The sequence below is a fragment of the Bison bison genome, unplaced genomic scaffold (genome assembly GCF_000754665.1).
Source record: "Bison bison bison isolate TAMUID 2011002044 unplaced genomic scaffold, Bison_UMD1.0 scf7180017864291, whole genome shotgun sequence".
NCBI lineage: Eukaryota > Metazoa > Chordata > Mammalia > Artiodactyla > Bovidae > Bison > Bison bison.
The window spans coordinates 8782295-8803592 of record NW_011494863.1 but is presented as its reverse complement, the minus strand read 5'-3'; the positions used below and the strand labels follow the sequence as shown (position 1 = coordinate 8803592).

General features: G+C 38.9%; 1 protein-coding gene across 2 annotated transcripts in view; it reads left to right on the top strand.

The window, feature by feature from the left end:
- Nucleotides 1-21298, top strand: part of JAKMIP2 (janus kinase and microtubule interacting protein 2) — a 191234-nt gene that overhangs the window by 151581 nt on the left and 18355 nt on the right. For both annotated transcript variants that reach the window (XM_010850476.1, XM_010850477.1), the window contains exons 11-19: nucleotides 3034-3117; nucleotides 3794-3856; nucleotides 6363-6461; nucleotides 7661-7759; nucleotides 9875-9928; nucleotides 10993-11058; nucleotides 14283-14351; nucleotides 17212-17289; nucleotides 19713-19916. In XM_010850476.1, coding sequence (XP_010848778.1) covers nucleotides 3034-3117; nucleotides 3794-3856; nucleotides 6363-6461; nucleotides 7661-7759; nucleotides 9875-9928; nucleotides 10993-11058; nucleotides 14283-14351; nucleotides 17212-17289; nucleotides 19713-19916 — 816 coding nt within the window. The remainder of the gene's footprint in view (nucleotides 1-3033; nucleotides 3118-3793; nucleotides 3857-6362; nucleotides 6462-7660; nucleotides 7760-9874; nucleotides 9929-10992; nucleotides 11059-14282; nucleotides 14352-17211; nucleotides 17290-19712; nucleotides 19917-21298) is intronic.

Below are 21298 nucleotides of genomic sequence, written 5' to 3'. Positions count from 1 at the left end.
CTGCTTTATCTTTTATGTCAACAAACGCTGGACTAGAGACATCAGAGCCAGCTTAGATCAATGCTTTTGTTCCTTTAAAGACAGTTGAGTGCCTAGTTTTCATTTATGCTATTTGAAACCTTATACTTTCAAAGTTAGACAATGCTGAATTTTTATAATCCGTTTTTTTTTTTTAGTTTCTTATTTGAAAAAAAAAAAACAAAACTCATCTTTCAAAAGCAGTGGTTAGCCAGTTCCTTTTCTTAGTTCATAAGTGCCCAGCATTACATTGACAGCCTACTGAGAATTATCACTGATAATATCTCACTTAACCCCTGTGCCAGCCCTCTAAGGTAGGTATTTTATAAAAGAGGAATTTGAGGCTCAGAGAGGTTAATTGAATTGCTCAAGATCACACAGCTAATAAATGGAAAACTGTTGATTCCGAGTCATATTTTACTAGGTCAGTTATTTTTTTCCATTATCTTGCAACTGCCTCACATAAATCTATTTTTTTAAAAAAACCACACACAGTACTAATACTTGACATTTACTGAGTCCTTGCTGTATTTCAAGCATTGTTCTGGGTATTTTATACACATTATCTTATATAATCCTAAAACAACTGTATGTTAGATGCTATTATTAACTTCTTTCTAGAGGGGAGGAAATAGTAGCTTAGTAGAAGTTAAATGTAGCTTGGTTATGTTAAAGCCAGGATATGTAGCTTATAGGAAAGCTAGGATACGAACCTTAGAGAAAGCAATGGCACCCCACTCCAGTACTCTTGCCTGGAAAATCCCATGGATGGAGGAGCCTGGTAGGCTGCAGTCCATGAGGTCGCTAAGAGTCGGACACGACTGAGTGACTTCACTTTCGCTTTTCTCTTTCATGCATTGGAGAAGGAAATGGCAACCCACTCCAGTGTTCTTGCCTGGAGAATCCCGGGGACAGTAGCCTGGTGGGCTTCTGCCTGTGGGCTTCCATCTATGGGATCTCACAGAGTCGGACACGACTGAAGCAACTTAGCAGCAGCAGCAGCAGCAGCAGGATACGAACCTAGTCCTCCTGAATTCAGTCATCACCAGCATGCCATAACTGCCTCATATGCTAGTTTACATGGGTCAAAAATGAATGTGACTATCCAGTGATTTTATCTTACTTCCTTATTAGAAGGTCTACAGTGTACTGAGAAGTGCTGTAGGAACTATGTTAAGTTGGTTAGTGGAAAAGGATAGATATTATAACTATATATGTTTAAATGGTAGCATTCATACATACATACATGCACATACACATACCTAAAAGAGCAAACTTTTTTTTTTTAACCCATGGTGAACTGAAATAAACAGATCAGCAGTCATTAGGAAAGGGGGTGTGTGTGCTTTCATGTCTATGCCCTAATACTGTAAGAGTTGTGGATTCTTCTATCAGTATTTACTACCCATTCTTATGAGCATAGGACTGGTCAATGAAAATAATAGCATATGCCTTGTTTTTTGGAGAGGTGATGATGTAGAAACCAGTTCTCTCTTTAGTCTCACTCTCCCATCAAAATACAGGTTTAGAAATGTTTATGGCCATTAGAGTAAGAAAACTTACTATTCTGAGCAAAATAGTCTAAAACAAATCAACATGTGGGAAAAAGAGTAATAAATTCAAAGAAAATAGAAATACAAAAATAGTCAATATAGATGAAAAAGTTATCAGTGAAAACAGAAGACAGTCGTTTCAATACAAGAAATAAATAGGTTAAAGTTAACATAATTATTAGTTAAAATAATTCATTCAAAGTTAAAATAATTCTTAGCAAGCTAAGTTTCAAATTTTTAACCTGATAAAGGTAAATATAATATTTAACAGTTCAAAGAAATATTCTCCTCACAGTGAACAATAAGAAAATAATCCTTACCATCGCTGATTTTGTTCAACTTTGTACCAAAGGACCTATCCATATCATAAGACAACGAAAAAAAAATATGTGTATGGCCAGAAAATAAAAACAAAGAAAATAGAAATACAAAAATAGTTAATATAGATGAAAAAGTTATCAGTGAAAACAGAAGACAGTCGTTTCAATACAAGAAATAAATAGGTTAAAGTTAACATAATTATTAGTTAAAATAATTCATTCAAAGTTAAAATAATTCATTCAAAGTTAAAATAATTCTTAGCAAGCTAAGTTTCAAAGTTTTGAACCTGATAAAGGTAAATATAATATTTAACAGTTCAAAGAAATATTCTCCTCACAGTGAACAATAAGAAAATAATCCTTACCATCGCTGATTTTGTTCAACTTTGTACCAAAGAACCTATCCAGATCATAAGACAACGAAAAAAAAAAAATGTGTATGGCCAGAAAATAAAAACAGATAATAGGATCATATAGAGAGAGAATAGAAGAGAATCTAAAAAATAACTATACTAAATGAAATAAGGTCATTCCATACAAATCAGTGTCCCAAACTGCTGATGTGCATGCATATGCACACACATATCACACACACACATCACACACACACATCGCACACACACATACACACACCGCACACACACATACACACACACAAAGCACATGATAGATACATACATAAATAAATACTTACACAGATTTGGATTTAGACTTACATATAAGGCACAAAATTGGCTTTGAAAGGTTTTGGAGAGGCAAACGGGAGAAGACTTTCCAGAAGGGCCCTTGTTCAAAGAAAGAAAGAAATGGAGAGGTTCAAGGCATATTTAGGAAACAAGGAGATCACTAGGCGGTAAGGAGTGGACCCTGCACTGATGAATGGTGGGGAAAGATTGGAAATAGAAGACCAGTTCTCGAATCCCAAACTAAAGTTTGAATTTTAACCTGATGGTAAAGGGAGCCACTGAAAGTTATATGCAGAGAATTTAGAATGTAAAAAGAGATTTTAAAGTTTCTTCAATGGTAGAAAATTATTTTTTCTTCTCTCTCACTTGTTGAGTTCTAATCAGGGAACATGACGGGAAGAAAAAATGTAGAACTACCATTTTACTTACTGAGTTCTGGAATTTTGATTTCGCTAGGCTCAAGAACAACTCCAGGCCGAGGTGCTAAGGTATAAAGCCAAAATAGAAGATCTGGAAGCGACTCTGGCTCAGAAAGGGCAGGTAGGCATTTGGTTGCTCGCACTTCTGCAGATGCAGACGATTCAATCTGACCTTCCACTAGATCACCCTGTGCCCATTCAGGACACGGCTTGGCTCTCCACAGTGATCTTCTCAAACTGTGTCCGAATGTTGAGCTCTCTGTTTCTGTCCCTGGTGTTTTGCTGGCCAGAGTGTGAACCCAGCTACGAGAGCGAATGAGGCTGGGCAAGAGAGAGAATGCCCAAGGAAGAAGAGCACTGCACACTTAGCCTAGAGTGATCATGAACTGCTAAGACCAAGACCCACCCCTCAAGCTGCATTCCTTGCCTCTATGCTACATTGATGGTTCTGCATTTTAATGTTTTCCATCCATATGTATCTAGCCTGTGTGCATTCTGACCCCTTTCACTTTTTGCCTGTGTGGTCACTTCTGAGTCCCCAGAAGGCTGGTCCTGGATTATTCAGACTGAAAAAGATAGGGTTAGCGAGTGACAGTGTAAAGGGGGTTAAATTTTCCTGGCAACTTTGGCCCCAACATCTTAGAATGAGGAGCTGGCTGGGGTGAGTGACATTTACCAGTCGCTGGCAGGCAAACAAACCGGGTGGAGAGAAGACAGCTCTGGCAAAGTGGTTTGACGACACATGCTCTTTCGTGCCACTCTGAAATGCTGACTGCGCGATATTCTTTGTCAAACAGGATTCACACTGGGTAGAAGATAAACAACTTTTCATTAAGAGAAACCAGGAGCTTTTAGAAAAGGTATGTGGGGCGCAACACCCTAATGGGGCAGAGGAGAGACTGATGAGAGATCCAGGAGCAGCAGGGGGTCCTCTCAGGAGTGGCACAGGGGCTAGGGGACGGGGAGGCTTTTCCGGCTGTGCTCCCCTCTGCTGCGTGCCCAACCGCATCTCTGTCACTGCCATCACCATCAGTTGAGTGGCCCGTGGTGTGCATGGCTCTGTGCTGGGCATTGTGCCGACTTGAAAGATGTGATCCCTGAAACCTATTGATTTGTTGCATATATATATACTGTATTTACTGTACATATATATATAGCCATACGCACACACATCCTATGTGGTTGTCCATCTACAAGAACACTTATGAAAAGGACTGATGATTTTGTACAAGGAAGTGACTCCAAGACATGCTACAGCCTAGCATTGACTGGGTTCTCACTGTTAATTTTTTGCTAATCTTGGCTGCTTATTTATGTATTTATTTTATGAAAGAACGTTTCAAAAGATACATCCAAAGCACAAAGGAGCATGTCCCAGAGGTTGTTCAACAAATCAAGTTACAGAGGCATGGTTTTGGCCCAATAGATAGAATTAATTTGGGTTAGCTGAATGTAGGCTTTTGATTTGGGGCAGTGAAATACAACAGAGATCATTTTACATTCAAACATGGCTTTTCCTTTGGTATTAACATTTGCCTTTAATTACATGAAATGATTACAAAATAATCTTATATTATTCTTGACAAAAAGAGAAAGACCATGTGAGTAAGGAAAGTAATTCTGAAGGGGGACACAGAGTTATGTAGAAATTATTTTAGAATTGTTTCTACCAATATTCACTGGCCTTGACAAGTAATAAAAATGAACTGCAACACCCTGGTAAGCATGGAAAGGGAAAGACGATGGTTGTCCTTCCTTCCCGCTGGTCGTGTCTCACTTTCTGCATGATGAGAGACAGAGCTGATGTATAGAAGCAGGGTAGGTATTCCAGGATTGAGGATTGGTACTCTCAGAAAGGTTAATGATCCCTGTAAAGAAACTTTATGGACACTGGCCCTAGTTTCTGAATTGCATGCGGCCACCTGTGAACCATTAATATGATGACTAGTGCTACGCACCAGATCCAGGAATTTCCCCAAATATCCCATCTCTGATCTCAATCCAAGGCTCTAGGAAATAGTCAACTTATAAAAACTTTCAAACATTTACTAAACCACAAAAATCTAGTGTAAAAAACTTGGTTGACTACATAAATTAATGTCATATAGTATCTCACTTCCCCCTATATTTATTTTTCTATATCAGGAGGCTAAGTGAAAAGAGAATTTTAGTAGTCTCTGAGATGCCCAGTAGTAAGTGTTATCACACTGTTTATCATCTAAAAAAAATAACTCCCATTATGTCTGTCTGATTTCCTTTAGTCTATAAAGGAAATTTTTGAGCCCAGCCTTCTAAGAGTATAAGAAAACCAAAGCGACAATAAAACTAAACACTCTACTTCAGGTGTTTACACTTGAGAAAGTAAGATTTACTCTAGGTTAAAAAGCCCTTGATTTTTTATTTCCAAATTCAAAATTTTAAACAGTTAGTGTACAGAAAGCCCACTCACACAGCTAATATTGAAGGCAGCGCCAAACCGATTGCAGACCATGGCAGTGTTCTGATGCCTTGTGGACATGGGTTCTGTGTATATATACAGTATATATACAGGGCAAGGCAGCTTTGTACACAACAAAGTGAATGGCGTACTTCATCAGGTTATACTAGACACCCTACAGGAAAACCCTATGGGAAAACAGAACGGAGAGGTGTCATTTTGGATTGAGGAGCCAGGGGAAGCCTCTTATGGTAGGAGATGTCATGGAAGTGTAGGATTTCCTCACATAGAAAAGGAAATGGGAGAGCCCTTTTCAGGCTGAGATGAGCCGACAGAGCTCCTGGAGTAATCAGAATATAGGGTAGATCTGGGTTTCTAGATCCAAGTGCGTGTAATCGCATGTGAGTGAGTGTGTGTATGTATGTAGACATGACAGTGATAACACCTAAATATGATGAGCAGATTATTAAAGTTTTTATTTCCATATTGAGACTTTGGCTTTATTCTGAAGGTAACTAGAATTCAACAAAGTTTTGTGTAGGATCAGAGCTGTCTTATAAAAAATATTTCTTCAGCAACTTGTAACTCCAGAAATAAGAGGTGTCAGTCTCCATTGTTTGCACCATGTAATCTAGTTCTTGGACACTGTCCCTGACCACGTGGGACAGATACGTTTTTCACAGGGTCCCTAGACTTGATCTCAATGAGTGGAGTATCCTCCAGCATTTTCCTTTATGACCCAAACAGTTCAACCAAAGGATAACTAGAAGGAAAGCCAAAGATTTATTTTATTCATATGTACTTGGGATTTTTTCTTCATGATTTAGATGATTTATTCACTGAGTAAATGAATGCTGTCCATGCTTGCTTTGCAAAGTTGTAGATGCTTTTTTGCAATGTCCACCTAACTTGAGGATTTACTTTATTAGATAGAAAAACAAGAGGCAGAAAATCACCGGCTCCAACAGGAACTACAGGATGCCAGAGACCAGAATGAGCTGCTGGAGTTTCGAAACCTAGAACTAGAAGTAAGGAAATGATGATGATGATAAAAATAATCATAACAATTAACATACACTGATCCCACTCTATGTGTGAGGTGCCGAATTAAGCATTTCAGATACATACACTCACTGGACCTCACAGCCACAACCAAGATTTGACTGAGGAGGCAACTGAGGTTAAGTAACTTGTCCAACTCCTGTGACTAGTCAGTGGTGAAACATTGATGCAACTCAGAATTGTCTGCCCAGATACTGTACTTTACAACATGGTTGCCTTTATGAATAAGACTAACGAATAATTTTTAAATAGTCTAAGTAGATTTCAAACTTTGTAAATATTTCATTTCTTTTACATAATCATTTCCATCCTCCATTGAATCCTGACTCAGAAAATTTTCTTTTATATATTTCAAATTAAATTTCAAAATGTACTATATACAAAAGTATTTTATTGTTAGACTCTTGAATTTGTAAGTAAACTTTTTATTCTGTAATGCATTATGCAAAAGGCTAGGAAGCAAGGTAATTTGTTTTAGGAAATACTCTGGTTAACCTAAGTTTCAGATTCTATATTTTTAAAGTAAAACATAATCAAATCAGATTCTGATTGTATCATGCAGAATCTGGCTTAGGGTCTGGTTGAAGTATGCTGATATGTAAAGGATAAGAAAATTTCCCATTTGATTTCTTTGTTATTTTGCCAGCAATTTCTTCTTGAAGATATTTCACATTAGGTTTGAATAATATCAAACATTAGGTTTGAATAGAGTTTGCAGTTGGTATGCTTCAGTGAAGAAGTCATTTTGGTAGCCCACTTATCTTACTCATCAACCTTAAGTGAACTGAATATGCAAAAGGACCCTGAGCTGCCATAAAGCTTCATGGTCAGAAGAAGATTCTTTGTGACACCTGAAAGCTCTAAATATTCATACAGTTTAAAATGGAACTCTACTTCCCACATTTCCCTGATCAAAAAATTTGCAAACCTGGATGACACGATGATAAATTCTTCTCCTATAACTCTCCATTGACTAATCAGTTCTTTTCCATTACATTCAAGCATGAACATCTTGAGTTCAATTTCCTTTTTTTTATTTTTTTGCCAAATGGCACATTGATAAACTGCTGAATTAGCGTAGAGAACACAGACAACTGGTTTAGTGATTAATCAGTTGTTGCTTTTTTTTTTTTCAATTCCTATATATTCTTCACTGTATTTCAAGGAAAGAGAGAGACGATCCCCTCCATTTAATCTGCAAATTCACCCATTCTCAGATGGTGTGAGTGCTCTCCAGATCTACTGTATGAAGGAAGGTGTCAAGGTAGGCAGATGTTTCCTTGTGTGTATTGTAGACAGTAGACGATCTGGGAACTGGAAAAGGGGAGGTTGCTGGTCACCGTTTGGTCTTTCAGTCACTGGGTGTCATTTTGATACAAACCATGTAGGAACTGAAAATAGTCACATCTATGGGAGAATTAAGAGAATGTACACAAATAAATGTGTGACAGATATATGAACAGTAACAGCAAAAAAAAAAAATAGGAAGCAATGATTATTTTAAAAAGAGTGATATAGAATCAAAATATGTGTAAAGATAATTACCCTTGATCATCTAGAGGAAATATTAAATAAATTTCAGTGCTTGAATAAACATATTTCAAGGATGTCAGATAAAAAGGTATTTGTTGTGCTGTTCTGATGGCTGTGGAATTCATTATCTTGGAATTTCAGTATTAGAAGAAATCTAGAAATCATCTCACCACCGTCTCTTTTGCTGTGAGTGTTTTAGGTAGGATTTCCCTTTTGGGTTTCCCTGGTGGTTCAGACAGTAAAGAATGTGCCTGCAATGCAGGAAACCCAGGTTTGATCCCTGGGTGGGAAGATCCCTCAGAGAAGGGACTGACTACCCACTCCAGTATTCTTGCCTGGGATATCCCACTGACAGAGGAGCCTGGCAGGCTGCAATCCATGGGGGGTCACAAAGAGTCAGACACAACTGAGCAACTGACACACTCCCTTTTGGAAGGCTTTAGGGATTATAACATGCTATTCACTTAGACATAGTATATAATTTTATTTTTAGTGATATTGGAATACATTTTAAATGTTAAGGTCTAGCGGAAGTGGCTCCGTCTCCTGGAAAATATATTGTCCTTGCATGTGACAAAATCACGTAGCAGCTGTCTGTTCCAGATGTAAGGCTAGGAATCCTCCTGCTCGTGCCTTCTGCATGGCCCCTCCTGCTCCCACTCTGACTGCCAAATATACCTGCTTTAGTTGCCTTCTTTTTACCTCTGAGACTGAGCTAGACTTTTGTATTTCTGTGGATAGGGATCTGATATACTGTTATCTATGGGCTTCCCAGGTGGGGCTAGTAGTAAAGAACCCACCTGCCAATGCAGGAGACTTTAAGAGACTTGGATTTGATCCCTAGGTTGGGAAGATCCCCTGGAGGAGGGCATGGCAACCCACTCCAGTACTCTTGCCTGGAGAATCCATGCACAGAGGAGCCTGGAAGCCTTCTCTCTAAGGGTCGCAAAGAGTCGGACACAACTGAAGTGACTTAGCACACACACACACATGCTGTTATCTGAACATAAGTGAGAGGAGAAAGTGGTACTAATGGAGAAATCGGGTAGAAAATTGTGCTTCCTTGACTTCCATCGTAAACCATTCTCATGTTGTTTAAACTTCTGGCCTTCCTGGGCTACATGAAGATTTGTAAACCAAAACAGTTTTTTGATTCAACTCTAAATGAGAAGCACTTCACCTGTCTTTTCCTTAGATGTTTTGTTTTTAAATAAATCACAGACAACCTAATCCAACGTATGTAATTTATACCCAACAGCACTTTAAATGGTGCAGTTGCTTCAAACTGACTGGGGTGAAGCGATATAATAAAAATAAGCTGTTTCCCATAAATGGAATCAATACTAAATACCCCAAAAATGAAACTGCACTATAGTTTTCTATGCAGCTGTCAAAATCTCAAGCAGGTCAGATCCCATGAATTAGAGTGAAATTGGCTGGTTATTTAAATTTATTACTGTTACTTTTCTTTATACTTGAAATCTATCAGAGTTGGAACAAATTTTCAATAATCATGAGAAAAAAATTTACTGAGAAAATTTGGAGTTCTTATACATCCTAGACCCTTTTATATACAGTCTCTTTATCCTCAAATCAGCCTGTGAAGGAGGAATTTATTATCTCCATTTTGCAATGGACGGAATTGAAAATGCATTGTTAAGTTTTGCCAGGTTCACACAGCTCATAAGAAGCAGAGTGGAAATGTAAAACCAGTTGTGACTGATTGAAAACAGCTCAAGGAGGTACAGGTCTTAAAATGTCCTCTCTCCTTTAAGGTTAGGGCACTGATAGAATGGTTAAGCCACTGTTGCACCTTTGACTTGAATGCAGCTCCTTGATTTTGCAGGATGTGAATATCCCTGATCTCATAAAGCAGCTTGATATCTTGGGTGATAATGGGGTAAGTAATGAATAAAGTGCAGTAGAAATATGAATTTGTCTAAAGAGAAGCAAGAAATACTTGCCAATGCATCATGTGTAAAATAAGAGCAAGTGAAGAGAACTCTACTCGGTAATTTGTAATAACCTAAAAGGGAAAAGAATCTGAAAAAGAATATATATGTGTATAACTAAATCACTGTACTGTGGACCTGAAACTAACACAACATTGTAAATTGACTATACCTGAAACACATACATACTTACGTATGTACCTAAATTGAAACAAACTTAAAAAAAAAATGACAAATGAGACTCCAGGTTCGCTTAAGCTTACGCATTCCGGAAGAGAATCAACAATTTATCAGATCACTCAGTTTAAGGATTATAAGGGTCTCTGCAAGGTAGTGGCAGAAGTGGGAACGCAGAAGGTGCTTTTCTTGGGCAGGTTTCAGGTTGGCATGCTGACATCAGTGGTGATTAAAGCTAATTACCTTCTAACTGTTGCTGGGAGGCATCCGGCATAAAATTAATCAGTCATGCAGTTGCAAATACTGCTAAATAGTAGGGTTGGTGGCAGACCCATAAAAATGGACCAGGAAACTATAATCCTTTCTCTTTCTGAAACACCTTCCTGACAGGGTCAAGGCATATTAATTCAGTGGGAGGACCATTCATTGAAATACTCAATGAATGACACATGCAGGTTGAAATAGTCATGCTATTTTTTTCCCTTGAAAAATTATCAAAGCAGAGAACAAAATCAATTAAATCATATCAAACTGCTCTGAAGAGATTACTTTTTATTTCATTTTGGTTTCTGCTTTTCTTATGACTGTTAATGAAGTATGTTTACAGTGAAACATAAAATCAAATCAGGACTAGAGAGATATAAAAGCATCACATTTAATGTACTTTTTACAGGTTTTGAATGAACTCTTTGTTAGGAATTATTACTAAATAGAATAGACTGTGAATGTTCCATGCATCCATATGTGGCAGGCAAGTTAGGTAGTATTTTCTAACAGTGTAAATGTCAAAAGTGTCTTCAGCTTATTTTCTTTCTCTCCCCTTCACCCCGCACAGAATTTAAGAAATGAAGAGCAAGTGGCTATAATTCAGGCCAGCACTGTGCTGTCCCTGGCAGAAAAGGTAATAAATTGTACTAACATTCAAATCATCTCAGTGCCTGACTTAAAACCTGGGGTTGAAGGACATTCTCTTTGCCCCTGATTTTGCATTATTGAATACCTAATAAATATTATATTCTTAACCCAGCTAGAATGAGAATAAACAAAATAAGAGTCTACACACTGATTTGGGGTGGGTACTTTGAAGCCTCTTAAAAATACGTGAAAATGCAAAACCTGATTTACATTAGTGAAGCCATTGTTTTACCAAGCTGGGAAACCAATGATGAAGAAGTTTTTGTTAAGAGGTGGAAGATTGGAGTAGCGTGGCTCTTTCTACGGGTTTTTCCTTGGATGTGTACATAACCAGTTCCAACTGATTTTGTAACTTGGTGGTGGCTCCCTGCAGCCTCATTCAGAAAACGTTAACTTGGGGACTGTCAGAAGGGCAACCCTGAGCGTTCTCTCGCCCCCTTGTGTTTAAATCTGGTAAATGCAAGGGAGAGAAAAAGGAAAGAGCCAAGTGAAGAAGCCTGGTAATTGGCTGTACTCGGGGTGCCTTGAAAATTGGCACATAGTTAACTGGTGCACACAGTTGGATAAAGTGAGAACTGTCATATAAGTTCCTTGAGATTTTTTTTTAAATTTCATAAATGCATAAAAATCATGTTGTAAATTAAATGAAACCATGAGCAAGCATTCACCTTGCTCTAATCTAGTTACTCAAACAAAATAATGACATCAAGAAAAAAATGGCAGAGGTAGAAAGATTTCTATAACATAAAAAGATACTTAAGAAATATTGAAACGATCCTTTTTTACATCTTGATTCAAGCAAACCAAGTGTGAAAAAAGCAACATTTTGCTGAAAACTAGGGAAGTTTTAATATGGACCAGGTATCAGATGATAAAAGGAATTAACGTTAAGTTTGCAGTGTGGAAATGGCCTTGTGGTTGTATTCTTTTTTAAGACCTGAAGTGTTTTGAATACATCCTGAAGTATTTCATGGGAAATATCTGGAATTTGTTCTTTAACCCTGTCTACCTATACATATTTCTACCCCTTGGTCCTTTCCACGATTGGTTTTGTCAAGCTTTCCCTTCTTCCCTTTTTTACCTTTGTCTAGCTAAATATTAATCATCAGACCCTCCCATACATGGGGAAGCCTTCCTACTCACCCAAGTCTAGTTAGGTCTTCTTTCTCTGTGTTCCTACAGTGACCTGTGCTTCTGTTACCCTAGATTTTAACAACTATAACACAAACACCTTTTTTCTTTTTATTTTAACTTATGCTGTTGTTCACTAGATTATGAGTTCCATGAGGGCAACTCTGGATTCTGTTTTCCACTCTTTGTTTTCCTAGTTTTCCAGCCCAGCATATTTAGTAAGAGATCAATCAGCATTTACTGAATGAGTGAATTCATGAAGACACTGTTCCAGTGATACAATAATAAAGAAAACACAGTCTTACCACCAGTTCTGCTACATTTATTTGGCAGTGATAGCCAGAGCATTTCATCCAGTTGGGGTTGTAAAGGGCTTTTCTTTATTGAAAGAAAAGTCACTTTAGGACTGCAAAGAAAACTTGGGGAAGTTTCTATGAAAGGCAGAGACTTCTTCATTTGACAGTTCTCTTAAAAACATGATGTACAAGAGAATTTGTTTCTCAATGGTAAGTGGGCAGCAAGCCAGAGGGAGCATTTTAATAAAACTAGGTGGTACACAATTGCAATATGAGGTTGTGTACAAGGAACCCATGACTTTGGACTGAAATTTGTTTCATGAGGGAAGTTCTGCATATGTTGAAGAGCTGAGAGACTAGCATCTCTCCAGTCTCCATGTCTTTTTGTATTTCCCCATGTTCCTTACAGCCAAACAGCTGTTAGTGGTAGCCCTTGTGAATATCAAGGCTTTAATATATAGAAAAATGTTCAGTACACCGCATAATTTATCACAAATAAACCAAGAAAAATAGCGAGTAGTGACGCAAATTTCTAACAGTACAGAAGTACAAAAATGAATGTTAACAAAAAAAAACTAGAATCCTGTTGAGTACCTAGAAGATGCAGTACACTGTGAATAGGGCCTTAGGTTAATTACCTTCTTTACTCTTCACATTCTTATTAATCCCATTTCACAGATAAGAAAGTTGAGACTAAGAGTAACCAGGTAATGTTTCAAGCCCACACAGCTGTGAAAAGCTAAGATTGGGATTAGACCCAAGGTAGCTGGGAAAGATTTGAAGGCAGGAGGAGAAGGGGATGACAGAGAATGAGATGGTTAGGTGGCATCACCAACTCAATGGACATGAGTTTGAGCAAACTCCCGGGAGATGGTGAAGGACAGAGAGGCCGACAGGGAGGCCCAGCAGTTCATGGGGTTGCAAACAGTCTGTCATGACTTAGCGACTGCGCAACAACAAAGTTGATCTCTAGGACCCACACACTTAACTATTTTGCCTGGTTGCCTCCCAGGGGGATAAGCTGTTGGTTAACTTCATAAAGACCCATTATAATAATTTATTCTCTGAGACGATATATGTGGTAGGCTCACACTATATTATTCGAAGTCTGAATTTATTCAGGGTGTTGATCGGTGCTAATATTAATGCCATCTAATGTTTATGTTCTAATACTTAGAACAATATATTCTAAGTATTAAGAAAGTAAATTCTCTGTGTGATTTAAAATGTGTCTCTACTCAACAAAATGATTCTTCAACCTGTAGCTGTGATCAGTTTCATACACTGAAAAACTGCCATTTCTCCATCTCACCTGTTGTTCTTTCTTTCCTTGTGCTCCCTCCAGTCATGGAGAATTAGACGTACCTTCAGCTTAGAACTTGCCCCTCACTTTTGCCTGGTCATCTCTGACTCATTTTTTACACTTCAGTGCAATGTCACTTCCAAGAAAGCCTCCCATGGCAATCTCCAATGAGGGCAGATTCTGTGTTTCTTATTCACCCTCACATCCCTGGTACCTAGCGCACTGCCTGACACATGGTGGATAACAATGAAGGCATTTGTTGAATGAATAGTGAATTAATGAATGAGGGGAAAATTATAAACTTGCTTCTGAGCTAAGAGATAAAATGCACCAAGATAAAATGCACTTAGTAGATAGACTAAGAACTTCAGTTCTGAGTCTACTTTCTGAGATAGCAGAAAAAACAGCAGCTCAGGAGATAGTACCATCTAGACCACATCAAGCAGTCATGTCAAACCCTGTGTCTGCTTCACTCCATAGTGGATCCAGCAAATTGAAGGAGCAGAGGCTGCCCTGCACCAGAAAATGATGGAATTGGAAAGTGACATGGTAAGTAAAGATGAGGTATCATAAAAACAAAGAATAATTGAAATACCCCTCAATTTCAAGCTATGTTCTCTAAAAATGTCACATTGTAATTTTGTAGTATTTCCAAAACTAATGCTGAAGAAAATCCAGTTAGATGTTTTTTTCCTTAGGCTAAATAATTTTTCTACCATATATAATTATAGTAAACATTACAGAAATTATGGGTATGACTTTGGTATTAAAAATCTCCAAGCCATCTCGCTCCCGTTAAGATGGCTGCTACTAAAAACAAAACAAAATGGTAACATACAATGATGAAGATGTGGAGAAATTGGAACCCTGTGCAATATTGCTGGGAGTATAAAATGGTACAGTTGCTATGAAAAGCAGTATGCTTAGTGATTGCTCAAAAAATTCAAAATGGAATTACCATGTGACACGGCAACACCACTTCTGGGTATATACCCATAATAATTGAAAGTGGGCTCTTGAAGAGATTTTTGTGTTCAAAAGCAGCATTATTCGCTATAACTTAAACATGGAAGCAACCCAAGTGTCTGTATCAGTGGATGAAGGGATAAGCAAAATGTGGTATATACATCCATGGGATATTATTCAGCCTTTAAAAAGGAAGGACATTCTCCTACACGCTACGCCATGACTGAACTTTGAGGACATATGCTAAGTGAAATAAGTCAATCACACAAAGACAGATGCTGTGTGATTCTACTTACATAAGGTACCTGGAGTAGTCTAATTCATAGAAACAGAAGACACAATAATGGTTGTCAGGAGCTAAGAGGAAGAAATGGGCACTTGTTTAATAGGTACAGAGTTTCAATGTTGCAGATAAAACAAATCCTGGAGCTTGGTCTCATAACCTTGTGAATATACTTAACACTACTGAACTGCACACCTAGAATGGTTATGATTATAGAGTTTATATTATATGTATTTTGCCACAGTTAACTTTTGTTTAAATCACCCAGCCTGGGAATTGGTCCTTATTAACATAGAGCAATGCATAGAATTTTATAATAGTACCGTCATTACTGCTGTCACTATTACTAAACAACAGGCAGCGATTCCTGTTAGGTTGGAAGATCTTATAGTAAAAACAACTTGAATTTCTATAGCATGTGACAGCTTGCAAATTTGTAAAATTTGCTGATATTTTACACAGAACTTACATTTTACCAACCGGTTAGGCTCTAAAGTCTAAAGATTTAACAAGCACTGTCTATATTCAAAATACCCTTGAACACTTTAAATACAAAAAATTTAATTAGGTAATCAGATTGTTACAGGCACTGTTCTAGGCACTGGAGCTCAGATGTAATCAGCTGGAAGTCAACAGCAAAACTGCATGCAGACATATGCTCTCTCGAAATCAATGCAGAACTTCTGTGGTGGTGCAGTGGATAAGAATCCCTGCCAATGCAGAGGACCCAGGTTTGATCCCTGGTCCAGGAACACTACACATACTGCTGAGCAAGTAAGCCCATGTGCCACAACTACTGAGCCTGTGCTCTGGAGTCCAAGAGCCGCAGCTGCTGAAGCCCGTGTGCCCTAGAGCCTATGCTCTGCAACAAGAGAAGCCACCTCAATGAGAAGCCTATGTACCACAACGAAGAGTAGCCCCCGCTCACCGCAACTAGAGAAAGTCAAGGTGACCCAGCAACAAAGACCCAGCACACCCAAAAAATAAAAAATAAAAACAGGAAAAAAAAAAGTTGGTGCAGTCAAGTTTACCTTCAGCATTGGAAGAGACCCTTGTTCCTTGTTAAGCATACAAAGAAAGAATTAACTTGTGCTTAGGGCTATGTTCTGTACAAGGATATATTTTTTAATGCAAATGACAGGATACTTGAAATATGAGAACCACACAGAAACTGAGGACAAGCAAGGTAACATCACTTTACATCTCCTGGATCACCCTGGCTTTATAGCAAGAGCAGACACTCACTCATTAAGTAGCAGTGTGGGAGGAATCGCTCCCACTCTCTGAATTACTATCTAGCTTTGCGTTTGCTAATGATAGTTGAGTTTGAATAAATTAAGTTTCTTATTATACAACTCTGCTCTATTACATTTCATAACATTCTTTTCAAAATATACTGTCATAGTATATTTACACAGATATGCTTATCAGTTAGCATCTATAGCATTTATCTTGGAGAAGGCAATAGCAATCCACTCCAGTACTCTTGCCTAGAAAATCCCATAGGCGGAGGAGCCTGGTAGGCTGCAGTCCATAGGGTTGAGAAGAGTTGGAGACGACTGAGCGACTTCCCTTTCCCTTTTCCCTTTCATGCATTGGAGAAGGAAATGGCAACCCACTCCAGTGTTCTTGCCTGGAGAATCCCAGGGACGGGGGAGCCTGGTGGGCTGCCGTCTATGGAGTCACACAGAGTCAGACACGACTGAAGTGACTTAGCAGCATCAGCAGCATAGCATTTATCTTGTCAAAAATCTATCCTTAGGGACTTCCCTGGCAGTCCATTGGTTAAGACTCTACTTCCACTGCAAGGGTCTCCTGTTCGATCCCTGGTCAGGGAAACAAGATCCTACATGTCACGCAGTGAAGTCATAACAAACAAAAAAAATCTATCCTTAGTGGCATACTCTTAAATTGATATGAAAATTCTTTGAGACATTCCATGTGGATTGTCATTTTATGCTTCTTTCCACTGATTTTTACATCCCCTGTGTGAAATTGTAAAAGTTGAAGTATTTCCCTGAAAGACAAGATCTCTGACCCTACAAAGACTAGTGATTTGTCTTACAGTGGAATTAGAGAAAACGTTAATCAATACAATTTAGATATCACTTTCTTGTTAACTAAGCTGACTCTATCTACTAATGTGGACATTTTTTCTAGGAACAATTCTGCAAAATCAAAGGCTATCTGGAGGAGGAGCTAGACTACAGGAAACAAGCCCTTGACCAAGCATATATGGTAGGTACAAGAGACATTCCAGATACCCTGAGTGTGGATGGTTATATGCTCTGTAGTAAAGCATCCTGTGTAATTTGTCATGTCATGTATGTGAATAGACCGCAACATGCAGCTCGCTTATCCAGTGGTTTCCAGTTCTCATTTTAGACCAAATGTACATCTCTAGCTGTTTGCTGTTATAATACTATTATAATAGTTAATATTTCATTGTAACTCATTTTTCAAACAGTTTAATTATGTTGTTAAATAATATTTAAATGAAAGACAGACTGGACAACAGTGTTGATTACAGAGAAATTTTATTAAATCTGATTGTTGGGGATCCTAATCTAGGGGTAGAATAATAATGTATGTAACATGATACATATTTTCAATTCATTTATTTCTTACAACAACCCTATGGGGTATAGGGAATATTATTATTTCTATATTGCATATGAGAAAATGAAGGCTTAGAGAGAGGAACACCCTGGCCCAGCTTGGAAAGTGAGTAGGTAGTGCTTAGGTTTGACTCCAGACATTGTGGCCATAACTACCAGAATCCAGCCACAGTGAGTAAGGCTATATGGGGGAAATGGGCTGTACCTTTCTCTCTCCTCCAGATTATGCTGACTCAGGAGCACATTTGATCCACTCCCCTGTACCAAATTCATAAAGCATCATTCTTAATGCTGGACTGCAGCTTGGATTTCTTCTCTCTGGGTGGGTACCACCCCACCCCCCACCGTAACACAGTGTAATGACTCAAGACAAAAAGAGGAAACTTAAAAGTTTTTATAATGCTTTCCTGGAAGCAACCTGAATTGCTCTTGGGAAAAGAGTGAAGCACTTAGCCCCTGATGATAACAAAGATGAGTTGGTACTCCCCCTCCAAGTTGAGTAAGAGATTCTGAGTGCTGTGTGATGGGGAAGGGGAGTTGCCCTCTGCTTAGAGAATAAAGAAGGAGGTGATTTTTCCCTCCCTTCCTACCCTTTCAACCTTGCCTCCTCTACCTACACATGATAACCTTAGACCATGTGGGTGTGTCCCAGGACTGAAGACTTTAACTTTTAAAAGGTAAGGCAACCTACTTAGTCCAGGACAGGAGCCTGGAGGACATCCCTTTCCAGGCAATGTCCTTTCACCTCTGTCAGAGTCGAGGGGATAAGATTATAGATTGTGGTAACTGTATCTGAAGCATGTGAAAGAAAAGAAAACTGGGCTGTACAAAGCTGTAGACTCTTCATCTAAAAAAGAAAAGCCTCGAGGAGGCATTTTACAGCTAGCTGCTGCCGCTGCTAAGTCGCTTCAGTCGTGTCCAACTCTGTGCGACCACATAGACAGCAGTCCACCAGGCTCTTCTGTCCCTGGGATTCTCCAGGCAAGAACACCGGAGTGGGTTGCCATTTCCTTCTCCAATCAATGAAAGTGAAAAGTGAAAGTGAGGTCGTTCAGTCATGTCCGACTCTTAGTGGCCCCATGGACTGCAGCCCACCAGGCTCCTCCATCCATGGGATTTTCCAGGCAGGAGTACTGGGGTGGGTCGCCAGTGCCTTCTCCAGCTAGAGCAACTACAAATCTCAGAGTATTAAAAAACAGACCAATTCCAAAGGGTCTTAGGCTCTGTTTCCCAATTTTTAAGAAAAAAATGGAGACGCTAAAGCCATCTTCAGAGGTGTATCATTTGGAGAGAGGTGGCACTGTATATGTGAGTGTGGAATACTTCCAATTTCAAGTATTCTAACATGGACCACTTTGCAGTGTTTATTTCTAAATAATATACTGCCACAATAGATATCTCTAAATATCTGTCAAATGAAAGAGAGAACAAATTTATTCTCAGCTACCTTTGAGAATAGAAGGACATACGGTTATAACAAGGTAAGGACTTCCTGAAAAGGAAAAGTATGTGAAATAGACAAGATCCAGAAAAAAGAACAAATTCCCCTCCATCAGGGAAGTTTACATATTGGCTGCTGCTGCTGCTAAGTCACTTCAGTCGTGTCCGACTCTACGACCCCATAGACGGCAGCCCACCAGGCTCCCCCGTCCCTGGGATTCTCCAGGCAAGGACACTGGAGTGGCTTGCCATTTCCTTCTCCAATGCATGAAAGAGAAGAGGGGAAGGGAAGTCGCTCAGTCGTGTCTGACTTGTAGCGACCCCATGGACTGCATCCCACCAGGCTCCTCCGTCCATGGGATTTTCCAGGCAAGAGGACTGGAGTGGGGTGCCATTGCCTTCTCCGTACATTTTGGCTAGCTGACCCTTATTGCATCTTATAAAGGGACTCAACAAAAGGATATTTAAGCTGGATAAGCTTTGACATTCATTTTGTTGCTATGGTCATGTGAGAGTAAAATAATATATCCCTCCCCATATACACACGTGTATGTTTATACACCACATGTAAGATACTAAACTCCAAAGTTTTCTATTTTCCAGAGAATCCAGGAACTAGAAGCAACTTTGTACAATGCTCTGCAGCAAGAAACTGTTATTAAATTTGGTGAATTATTAAGTGAAAAGCAGCAGGAGGAGCTGAGGACAGCAGTGGAAAAGTTACGGCGGCAGATGCTGAGGAAGAGCAGAGAGTACGACTGTCAGATTCTTCAGGAGAGAATGGAGCTCTTACAGCAGGCCCATCAGGTGAGGATGGAGTTACTACATCTGTGTTGGATGGTGCTAAGCACATGGGACCTAGTTCTTAGTACAGAGTGTTGATGTGGGTATGAAGAATCCTGAGAGCTAGAAGCTGTTTTCAGAGAGTAAAACAAATAGCTGCTGTTTTATACCTACACTCAGAAACAGGGTGATGGGTTCTTAATGAATTAATCTGAAGAAAATTGGCAGTTCAGAAGCACTGTGTCATGCTACTGTTTTTGCAACAACTTTGCCATGAAATAATACCCTTTGAATTTCATGGAACCTGATCATGTCCCTTTTCCTGGGAAGGGACTCTTCGGGATTTTTTCCAGGACAGAGATCATGCTGTTTTTCACCCCAGTCCATAACCAAACCTGATGGAATCATCAGAAGAGGGTGAAAGGGAACAAGGGCCTTTCTCTTTATTCCCAGAATAAACAGCAGCAGCAACAATAAAGCCTGGAAGCCACCTCTGATTTACTGGCATTTGCTGTAGGTCAGAAACTAAATTAAGGGCTCTCCTTCCATCATTTTATTTAATCCTCACAACAGCCCACAACTGTAAGTATTCTTATTATTACAACGTAAAGAGATCATGGTACTGAAGAAAAAAGTGCTTAAGTCATTGCCCAAGATGACAGATAGCAAGCCACAGAGCAAGAATTACAACCCAGATCAACCTACCTGCAAGGCTAGTGCACATAAACGTTGCACTGTACTGTCCACAGCTTGAGTCACATCATTTATACGACTTTTCTAGACCAGCAAGGCTCAAAATAAACACCCAGTATTAACTTATAGCCAGCATTCTTAATTTCAACTATTTGTTCATATCAGACCTTGGCAGGCAAAGACTAGGGTCCTGGTCAAAAAGCAGATTCTGTAATAATTCCAGAATTGAAAGTTCCAGGCTAGTGTACTTGGTACTCATAAGCTGTAATAAGCAACTGGTATGAAATCCAGATGGGCTATACAAGAGGTGAGAATCATGTGGTCATTAGAGATCAAGGTGAGTAGAAAAGGAACAGGGGTTATTTTATGACACCAGTAAGAACAGTTTATGAGGAACATGACATTTATCACACTTCAGTTGTAGCCAAGAATTTTGTGGATCTTTATAGGCTAATAAATTTCCCAAGTGAACAGGAAACTCTGAAGCCATTTTGTTCCAAAGATAATAAACACGTGCATTGGTTTCTTGAGATTCCATCATAAAGTTTTGGATTTCAACTCTGAAGAGAGTTTTTAAAGCATTTAATAATAGACTCAATAGAATCATTGCTTCTCTAAGGGAATGAACTTATCCTCTAGATAAATATTTCTTTGAATGCAATAGCATTTAATTAATTTCAGCAAAGTGGGAGGTGTGTCATAGAACTGTAGAA